Source organism: Microtus oregoni, unplaced genomic scaffold, assembly GCF_018167655.1.
Source record: "Microtus oregoni isolate MIOR12 unplaced genomic scaffold, Mior012 000033F_ref0000390, whole genome shotgun sequence".
Taxonomy (NCBI): domain Eukaryota; kingdom Metazoa; phylum Chordata; class Mammalia; order Rodentia; family Cricetidae; genus Microtus; species Microtus oregoni.
In genome coordinates, this window is record NW_024543092.1 from 16,919,232 (window position 1) to 16,930,306 (window position 11,075).

The window sequence follows — 11,075 nt, forward strand, 5'->3', positions numbered from 1 at the left end:
CCACACCAAAACTCTGTCTCAGTGGTCTTGCCTAGCCTCCACCCTTTTTATACCTGCTTAAAGAGCTTCTCTCTAGAGGCCTGCAGTGCACACAGGTTCCAGCTCCTGAAACCTGCCCTATCTCCAGGACTGGGAGCCTTTGCATTTGAGCACCCTTTCCACCGTGCAATTTATCTCTAACTCACAGAGGCCTGGCTTGAGTTAGATAAACTGTGGGCTTTGAGATTTGGTTACTGTAGTGGGGGATTCTTAAAGGGTTCTGTTTTGTTTACAGATCAGAATGTTTTCCACTGGCTGCTAGAGAGTTGTCTCTAACTGTTCTCAGTTGTTTAAGGGCACTTGAGAAACAATCTCCCGCGCCCCCCCCCCCTTTTTTTTAAGTATAAGCCACTTGTAATTTTGTAGAAACAAAATCTTCCAGCATCAGTACCCACCCTTTGGTGATTGAACTTTGGGCACGTAGGCTTGACACCTGCCCTGCTATTTCAGAATCTCCAGTTTAGATGCAGTATATGCTTTCCTTGGACAACCTCTCTGTTCTCCCAAATGCAGTAAGCAACTTTTTCTGCATTCAGTTGCTGCGGTGGCTGCCCTTGCTATGTGTAGTCCTCAGTTGAGAGGATGGAGAGGGAAATAGCTGAAGTCATTGCTCCTTGGAGACCAAAGGAGATCTCAGAGAGATCAGCAAAGGAATGATAGGAAGCTTGAGGTGGGACTCAGATTCCTGCAACCAGAGGATCAGCCCCAAGGCCAGGCCTAACCTTTGAAATTTTGGTGGCTGTAGGCAAAGTCAGCCAGCCTATACAGTGAGCCTGTTAGATAGTTTGCTGCTCAATTATTTGTTGCTCTGCAGCATTAACACCAGGTTCCAGGCTCTGGGCCTGTGACAATGTACTCTGAGGAAGAGGCACAGCCAAGTCCCTGGGCTGAGAGGAGCAAAGCTGGAGTTGGTCCCACTGCCAACAAGGGCACAGACTGTGGTTCTGAGCACCTGCCCACAGTCACTGTTGACTTCATGATATATGAAGTGACCACTATATAGTGAATGAAGTGGCCACATGTTTGTATGAGGTTGGCTGTATCTTAAGTCCTATTTGAAATGCTAAGAAGCAATAAATAGGAAAAGGTCATTCAGTGAATACACATATATCTAGGGAATTCTTTTCTTTGGTTTTTCCACTTTCTTTTATATAGGCATTTTATGAGTATAACCATTAAAGAGTTCTTTATGTATGATGGTAGTATTCAGGCACATGGTACCAATTTCAGAATGTTCAGACATGTTCATTGAGATGTTCTGACAATGCCTCAGCCCACACTGAGCAGGCAGGCTATGTTGCAGACTCCCTGGTTGGCGATGTGTCCTTCCAGAAATGTTAGTGAAGCTTTGTGAATAGCCTGGTTGTCTCCCAGCAAGGGCATCTCAGTCTTAATAGTTGCATTTTGCTTGCAAAAGATCAGATAAGTCCAGGCATGCTGCTTATTCTGACCCAGTTCTACAGCATTGTTTTGCAACCAATTCTTTTTTCTGATTTTCTTCCAGTTACTGGATCATCGGGTGTCCCTGAAAACAACCCACCTTGTACTGTGAACATCCCTATTGCACCAATCCACAGCTCTGCTCAAGCTCTGTCCCCCACACAGAGCATAGGGCTGGTACAATCCCTGCTGGCCAATCAAAATGTGCAGCTGGATGTCTTGACCAATCAGACAACAGCTGTAGGGGCAGTAGAGCATGCAGGTGATGCTACCACCCAATACCCAGTTTCCAGTCGATACCCCAATCCTGGACAGGTGATTTTTGGAGGTGTAGAAATGGGCCGCATCATTCAGAACCCTCCTCAATTGCCTTTGCCGCCACCTCCACCACCGCCACCACCACAGGGGCCTCTGCAGCTGTCTGTGGTGGACCATGGAGATCGAGACCATGAGCACCTGCAGAAGTCAGCCAAGTCCCTACGACCAGTGCTTCAGCTGGCAGCCGAGGGGGATGCAGTGGTTTTCAGTGCCCCTCAGGAGGTCCAGGTGGCAAAGATGAATCCCCCACCCCCATACCCAGGAACGATCCCTGCTGCCCCCACCACAGCAGCACCCCCACCTCCTCTGCCGCCACCACAGCCCCCAGTGGATGTGTGTCTGAAGAAAGGTGACTTCTCCCTCTGCTCTCCGGCAGCACACTACCAGCCTCCCCTAGGCTATGAGAGGATCACCACCTTTGACAGCAGCGGCAATGTGGAAGAGGTTTGCCGGCCTCGCACTCGGATGCTCTGTTCCCAGAACACCTACACTCTTCCTGGCCCAGGTAGTTCTGCCACCTTGAGACTCACAGCCACTGAGAAGAAGGTTCTCCAACCCTGCACCAGTGCCACTCTGAACCGCCTGACTGTCCCTCGATACTCCATCCCCACAGGGGATCCACCTCCATATCCTGAAATTGCTAGTCAACTGGCTCAGGGACGGAGTGCCACTCAGAGACTGGACAGTAGTCTCATCCATGCCACCTTGCGAAGGAACAACCGTGAGGTTGCACTTAAGATGGCCCAGCTGGCTGACAGCTCCCGTACCCCACTGCAGCCCCTGGTCAAGCCTAAGGGTGGCCCTAGTGGGGCAGTGGCACAGCTCCCAGCAAGGCCTCCACCTGCCCTATATACCTGCAGCCAGTGCAGTGGAGCTGGGTCCAGCTCACAGCCAGGTGCAGCCCTGGCCCATGCTATCAGCACCTCCCCACTAGCCTCCCAGTCCTCCTACAACCTTCTGAGCCCTCCGGACACCTCCCGTGATCGTACTGACTATGTCAACTCAGCCTTCACAGAGGACGAGGCACTGTCTCAGCACTGTCAGCTGGAGAAGCCTCTGAGGCATCCCCCACTTCCTGAAGCTACTGTCACAGTGAAGCGGCCTCCCCCTTACCAGTGGGACCCTGTGCTGGGTGAGGACGTTTGGGTTCCTCAAGAAAGGACAGCACAACCTGCAGTGCCCAACCCCTTAAAACTGTCCCCCCTGATGCTAGGGCAAGGCCAGCACCTGGATGTAGCTCGAGTGCCCTTTGTGTCTCCCAAGTCTCCGTCCAGCCCTACTGCCACCTTCCAGACAGGCTATGGCATGGGAGTGCCATATCCAGGCAGCTATAACAACCCCTCTTTGCCTGGAGTACAAGCTCCGTGCTCCCCTAAAGATGCCCTGTCCCCAGCACAGTTTGCACAACAGGAGTCTGCTGTTGTACTTCAGCCAGCGTACCCACCCAGTCTTTCCTATTGCACCTTGCCCCCCACATACCCAGGAAGCAGCACATGCTCCAGTTTACAGCTGCCACCTATCGCCTTGCACCCTTGGAGTTCCTATAGCACCTGCCCACCCATGCAAAATCCCCAGGGCACTCTCCCATCCAAGCCCCATTTAGTGGTGGAGAAGCCTCTTGTGTCCCCACCACCTGCAGAGCTCCAAAGCCACATGGGCACAGAGGTGATGGTAGAGACTGCGGACAATTTCCAAGAAGTCCTCTCTCTGACAGAAAGCCCTGTCCCCCAGAGAACAGAAAAATTTGGAAAGAAGAACCGGAAGCGCCTGGATAGCCGAGCAGAGGAAGGAAATGTTCAGGCCATCACTGAGGGCAAAGTCAAAAAGGATGCAAGGGCTTTGAGTGACTTTAATTCTCTCATCTCCAGCCCTCGCCTGGGGAGAGAGAAGAAGAAAGTGAAAAGTCAGAAAGACCAACTGAAATCCAAAAAGTTGAACAAGACAAACGAATTCCAGGACAGCTCAGAGAGTGAGCCCGAGCTGTTCATCAGCGGAGATGAGCTGATGAACCAAAGCCAGGGCAGCAAGAAGGGGTGGAAGAGCAAGAGGAGCCTGCGCACGGCCAGTGAGCTGGAGGAATTCAAGTGCCGCAAAGCCAGTGAGAAGGAAGACGGGCGACTGGGCAGTCAAGGCTTCGTGTATGTAATGGCCAACAAACAGCCTCTGTGGAATGAAGCCACACAGGTGTACCAGCTGGATTTTGGAGGAAGGGTGACCCAGGAATCTGCCAAGAACTTCCAGATCGAGCTGGAGGGGCGGCAGGTAAGGAGACTAGCCACTGAACAAATGAGCCAGTGCTGTGGACTGGAGGAACAAGCCCTTCAAAAGCCAGCCAGGAAGGAAGGAGGAAATGTCTCATGAATCTCAGGTGGAGCTAGTTGGTTCAGGTTCTAATTCTCAGAGAACCTTCTGATATACTTTAAATCTAAGTGATGCGTATACCATTGGTCAGATGATTGCATGAGATTAGAAAGAAAACCATGGGACCCACCCATCCCCTCACCACCGGCTCCTCATACAGTTGCAGGTGTCTTCTAGAGTTTGGTATTTTATATTATTTTAAAAGAGCATATACTTTTATTTATTAATATTTCTATTTTAGCCGTCATATTTTGCTTTCCTCCTGTGTAACTCTTTAGTAGTTTGTGCTATCTGCTTCCCACGGGAGCTGTGGAACCTGCTTTTTCATTTTGTGGCTTTGCTTCCCCAAGAAAATGCAGTTTGGATAGAAACAATATGTGCAATACCCCTTCCTTCCTAGCTGTTCATTACCAGCTGCAGAGGAATATTATCCATCTCCCCTACCTTGTATGTACACGTGAGAACTGTCCCCACTTTCCAATTTAAGCAGTAGGCATTGGTGACTGCATTATGTCAGTAAGTGATTCATGACTGAGCCTTGTATGAGTTTTTCCTAAATGTTTTAATTGCCTAGGTATTGTTTGCTTATTTCTGTTTATTGCTAACTCATCTTCCATGTTTCTAATAGAAGGCAAGTCTCCTCTTAGTACAGATCAGGACCATAGAAGACAAATCGTATTTCCTAACACGGATGGCCTCTGTAACCCTACCACCTCATTTCACCTCTTGACCATCCTGAGAAGTCCATCCATTTTTAAATTTCATTTTTACTTTATTAACTTACCAAATATTTTTACTGTGTGCTGTGTCCCTGGAAGTTTCTAAGCCAAGAATTGGCAGACTGCCCCATGGATCTGCTTAACTCCTTTCCTGTGTTTGTAAATAAAGTTTTACTGAAACACAGTCCTTACTTCTTAAGTTTGCAACTACCTTTATTTAACACAAGCAAAGTTGAGTGATTCTACAGAGTATATTAATACAGGCCTAAAGTGTTTCTCAGCACTTTACAGGAGGCTTGCCAATGTTTATTCGGAGTGAAATTAAGAGTATGGAGAGACATGGAATTAACTGTTGTCATGTGTCTTTGAAAAAAGGGAGAGAGACCACAGGACATGCATGTGTGCCTGTGCTGCGATGCAGTAGTCTCACACAAGCTGAGCAGGGCAAGGAGGAGCATGGTGGAAAGGAAGCTGTGGTGATTTAGATAAGTGGCCAGGGAAGCCTTCCCTGAGCTGGAAAACTTGGACAAAGCACATCTCTGGTCTTTCCGAATGGGAAGCCTCCTTTTGTCTGCGGTGGAGAGCCCACTTTATCTCACCCGTAGCCCTTACGTCATCACCACCCCCGTCTGTCCCCTGTCCTATAAATCTGTAATTAGATCTAGAAGCCCCTCAGATTCAGTTACGTGGGTTTCTAGAACTCTCATGAACGATGCTCTCTGCTCCCCTTGGAGTTGGGACATCTGACTGTTAGCTCACTTTCTCTTCCTTTCTTGTGTTTGCTCTCATTTCTTCCCCAGGTGATGCAGTTTGGACGGATTGACGGTAATGCATACATCCTAGACTTCCAGTACCCCTTCTCAGCCGTGCAGGCTTTTGCTGTTGCCCTGGCCAATGTGACTCAGCGCCTAAAATGAAGAGACAGATGCAGAGGGAGACATGCCAGGAGCCTTTGGAGGAAGATGTGCTGCTACTACCAAGGACCGGAGACAGCAACAGTAGAAGAAGCCAGCAGGCAGGAGGGTGCTGTTGTTTAGATGTGGTCAATTGTCCATTTATCCTTTATTGCCCCTCCTTTCTCCTTTTGATAGAGTAGTATTTGGAAGCCAAGAACTTGAGGGATCGTGTATTCTGGAAGGCAGTGTAGCTTGTCTATAGAATGTTTCACTGATTTACTGTTCAGTAACTAGGACGAAGACCTTTGGAAAGAAGACAGATTGCTTTGAGCCTGCTCTTCTTTTAGGCATAGGGAGTGTGTGTAAGTGTTCATTCTGGACTCTGTTACTGTTATCACTAGTGCAAAAAAACGTTTGTTTTTTTTCCCAACATAACCAAAACTCTGGAAGATTCAGCTTCTCTTTTGAGGGAGGACAAAACTTAATTCACACATATGTGCTGCTTACTAGAAGGTACCTACACGAATGAAGGACACATATGCAAATGACTTGTGCTCTGCTGATGTAAACCAAGGTAAACAGCTGCTGTCGCTAGTGTGAATGTGATTTGGTAGCCAGTCTATGAGGCGACAGGCCTACAGCACTGCAGATAACTGGGTGAGCTTGTGCAAGGACTGTTCTCTCCCAAGGATGCTGGTGGAAACCCCACTAGTTTCTTTAAAGTCAGAATCCCATCTGACTTTGGGAGAAGGTAAGAGACCTTAGGCTGAGGCAGAGCTGGGCTTAAATTCACATTCACCAGACTGGTCCATCACCAGATACCTCCACTTGTCAAGAAACAGCCTTTGTTCTCCCTACTCCTTTGTTTTAATCTGGAATATTTTACTGTAAACATGTTTCTCTTTAGATCTCATTGCTTTGTCTTTTCAAAAGTATGAATGGGACTTGATTTGAAACTACACCATTCCTTCCCTTGGCCACATTAAAGTTCAGCTGATTTGAATGCTTTTTTTTTCTATTATAAGTGTGATCAAAAATCTTTGTGCATTTCCCAGGATATTAAAAGATAAGGATGTGGTCACATCTTTGTGGGAAGCTCCACAGTATTCTCTGAGGGAAAAAAGAACTGTCTTTGGGTGTAAAAGACAAACCACTGGGAAAACCTTGGTAAGACTCTCAGACTTAGGTAGTTGACTGTCTATATGCCATTCCTTCTGCCTGTAGTATCTTTGCCCAGTTTCTTCTTGTTGTGGGAATACACCTTGGGCAAATACTCAAACTTTATTGTGAGAACCGGTTTGTGCTGTAGCTTTTACCTGTGATGTTGTTCATTCCCAGAGCACAAGAACTGCCCGCTGGCCTTGACTCCTAAGTGTGAGTTTTATTTGAAAACTGACCAGTGGAAGATGCTACAGGAAACTTTTCACTTAAACATTGTTTTGTGTTTATTTTTTTTTCTTGTGTTTGGTTTAAGAATTAGAAAAGAAACTGTTTGATTTCTTTATTTGAGCAAAATTAAATTACTCATCATTCTTTCAAAATTCCAAAGAAATACTAACAAGGACATATCTCAGCTGATACTGGAGTTTTCCGTTTTATAATTAAAAATACGGGAGCTGATTCTTAGGTGGGTCAGTTGTCCCAGGAAGTGTTGAATAGTGTATTGGGAATGACTGTGTTGGTTTACGTCAGTTTTTGTAGCTTGATAAGGTATTCCCGTGCTATCATTAGTTGTGCAATATGGTTGTAGCCTCTCAGTTCATGGAATAATTTAAATGCAATTCCTTTGTTTTGTTGTCTAAGAGATAGTTATTTATCTTGCTCTTTATAATATTCTTGGGAACTATTTTGTTACTATGTATCGGTGATTTATGCCCATTATTATTTATTTAGAAAAATAGTACCTTTGTAATGACTTACTTGGTGGCAATATATTTTGCTGCAAAAAATAAAGAGAATGTGACAGAAGATGGTTTTTGCTGGATAATTTGTAACTTTCTTGAAAATTGGGAAAAAAAATCCTGTTAATCCCTTAAAAAGTAAATTCACTCCATCAGTATTGATTATATGCAAAATAGGCTATTTCTTTGAGATAGCATACCCTAAGGTAGTATTTCTCCTTATTTTGAAAATTTTAGTTAGCAATAAAAAGTGATAGGACACAAGGAAGGGTGAGAGCTCTTACATAAGCGTAGCAGAAGAGGGACCTTAATCAGTAGTCTTCAGTTTTGTGTTTAGTTCACGCTGGCTTTTTGCAAATCTGTAAAAGTTATACTTTATAAATTTGCTAAATAAGATTGAGTATGGAGGAAATCATCTCTAAAAGATATTTTCCATCCATGGAGATGCCTGCTTCCTGTCTTGAATGATGCTTGACCTGTGAGCTGCAGAATAGAACCGGGAGCTCCTGCCACCCACTAGACTCCTTTCCCAGGCTAAGGAGGAGTGAGTCTCGGGCACCACATGTGCAGTAGGCTGCTGGCAGCGGCAGTCATGACACAGTGTCACTTAAGATAATGGCTTCTTTTAAAAATTGTTTGATACAGTCAACATCATTTAACTAAATTCTCCTCAAGCTAAGACTTTAAGTAACAGAATTCTAGGCACTTCATGGTTACTAATAGAAATTTGTGAACATCACAGTGTCTCATTGGCTCCCTAAAATAAAAAACAGTCAACTACGTAGAGACTTATAAAAAAAACAGTATATTAATAAACAAAATGGGTGTTAGGTTTGTCTGGTTCTGACCACATCAAAACAGAGGTCATGGATGTTTGTACAGGTACCCATTTGAATCTATATTCTGAGAAAAAGTGGACCTATAAAGCTAGAACTACTCAGAGTTCTAATGGACACAGAAAGCAAAAGCTTTTGCAAGTTGGTACTTTTCATCCACAGCCGTTCTCCTTTATGTAATGTCTGTTCTGTAATCAAAGGTCGGGGGCCAAGGTCGAGTTGCTCTGTCATAGGGGTGGAGAGTGAATTTGGCTGGAGGTGTCTGACCTCCTTTTGTCCATCTCTTAATTAAAGGGGATGGGGATATGCAAACTTGAAAACTCTTTTTCTCTGGTAGCCTAATTTGGCAGCTCATCTTCCCCTTCATGAGATTGAGAATGTTTCAAAACATGGCCTTTTTGTAGAAAAAAAAAAAAAGTTCTTTTTTGATTCAGAGCTGTCTACTTGAACAGAAACCAGTATATCTTTGAAAGTTCACCCCTAAAATGTGTTTGGAATCATGTTTAGTCTACTAAAATTATAGAAGCACCAAATCCAAGTACAGTGGAAGTCCCTTCGAGTCCCTATGAGTGTGCTCTCTTCAGTGGGCACATGTGTCTCAAATTGAGAGCGGTTCAGAGTGTCATTTGTGGCTTGCTTCTTGTAGAGCATTCATGTGGAAGACTCTTTTTTTCTAATTCAGAAGGCTTTCTGAGAAAGGCATCTGTGGGAGGAAACTCTACTGTCCCTGTGTGGGCTGTGGATGGGTTGACAACGTTAGCTGGGTTGCAGCTGTCATTTGAGTTTCTGGGACTTTATGGTAGCATACAATTGAGAACTCTACACCACTGTGTATCTTTCTCCTTATCTCTGGCTGATAAACTCTGCAGGATTGTGGCTTGTTTTGTTTCCATTTTTTTTTTCGGCTTTGTGCAGTTTTCTTGTGACTTTAACTGAATCTATATTTTCTGTTTACAAGTTAATTTTAAGGGGAAGGGTAGGGTTTTAAGGTCTTGTTTATTGTAGATAATTTTCTTCTCGTGTTGTGGGAGAGCATGGGTTATAATTTGAGTGAAAAGGCACTGTATTATTTACCAAAGGTGTATTGTTTGCATTTGTTTATAAATGCATTACTTTAGTACTGTAAATTTGGGCATAATTTCCAAGTTTACTACTATTGCTACTGCTGGCATCTACCTTTCTCCCTCTCTCATCTTTTTATTCCCATAAATGTGCATTGTGGGGTGCATAGGTCACAGACCAAACGAGACCACCAGCATGTTCTTGTCCACACTTTGGGAACAGCGTGCACTGTTTTGTACACATCAGCCCCTCTCCCCACCGTGTTGGTTTTCAATTTTTTTTTTTAATTCAGCACCTTGCTTTGTTTAACTTTCCAGACAAGATCTGTTGAGAGTCGCCATTGCTTCTCAATGATCTCTTCCTTATTTGCCTGTCTTTGTATGTACTTTGTATACTCGATTGTGCAGGAAGTATTTTAGATGGGATAAATGGTTTGCATTCAAAATGATGTAGTTTGTCAAAATTATTTTGCCTTTACTATTGAGATGGGTTACTCTCAGTTTTTTTTCTGGATGATTTGAAATTGTAAGATTTGTCCAGCTATTGCTTAATAAAATTTTGCAGATTAAAAAAATATTAGATGTGTGCCAAGTTTGAATTATGGGTCATTTGAGAAGAAACTACATCCTTCCACTGGCATGACCTTCTGAACCCCCCACCAGTTGCTTCAAGGGTCCCCTGGGAAATGCCAACATGACAGGGACACTGAAATGTCCCTGTCATTCCATTGCTGAGTTTGAGAGGTCAGATCATGTTGTCTACTTGGTGAATTGCTTTGACTTTCTATTTTTTCTTCCTTCTGGAAAAGATTCCAGTTAAGAATGCCTTTATAGTCTTGAATGATACTGAGTTTACCTGATTGTGTAACATGATTTGTGCTGCTCGTTAATTTTTTCGAATAAATATTTAGTTATATCATGGGGGGAAACTTAACTAAACCCAGTTTTAAGCCATTTTGCTAAAACACACCAGTGTAACTGTTGACTTATGGTACTAATGAGTGCTTTCAGGCCTCCTTTCTCTTATTGGGAGTATACGTACAAGCCCTTTACAGTGTCTGTCTACAAAACAACTGTTGTGCTCACTCAGACTTAAAGAGCTAGAAGAACACAAACCTGCACCAACTCCAGTACAACCTAATTAGGAATTGTTCTAAAATTATTGTGGGATTGATTATAAACCTGTGCTTTATATATCCAAAAGATGACCAAATGCCTTATACAAAAGCAAGTCTGTCTCATTTTGTTATGAGTGTACATGATCACTGGAGAATTCTTTCATGACATCTTCACTTAACAGCCAGCCCAAACCTGGTCTGTCTCCTCTCACCCACCAATATTCCCAATACCTAGTTCCTATCTGGGCCTACTGGAAGGAGCTATGTCCGGGATTTCTAGTACCGCCAAACTACTTAGCATCTTTGGGACAATTCAGTCAAGTCAGGGTTTCCAAGAATGATTTCTTATTTTTAAAGATTTATCTATCTTCATATGTAAGAGTATT

At 44.2% G+C, this 11,075-nt stretch overlaps 1 protein-coding gene across 4 annotated transcripts in view; it reads left to right on the top strand.

The window, feature by feature from the left end:
* The window catches only part of Tulp4 (TUB like protein 4), a 164,383-nt gene extending 154,235 nt beyond the window's left edge, over positions 1–10,148 (top strand). For all 4 annotated transcript variants that reach the window (XM_041679985.1, XM_041679987.1, XM_041679986.1 and 1 more), the window contains 2 exons: positions 1,544–4,059; positions 5,678–10,148. In XM_041679985.1, the coding sequence (XP_041535919.1) occupies positions 1,544–4,059; positions 5,678–5,794 (2,633 nt within the window). In that variant the 3' untranslated portion in view covers positions 5,795–10,148. The remainder of the gene's footprint in view (positions 1–1,543; positions 4,060–5,677) is intronic.
* The last annotated feature ends 927 nt before the right edge of the window (positions 10,149–11,075 follow it).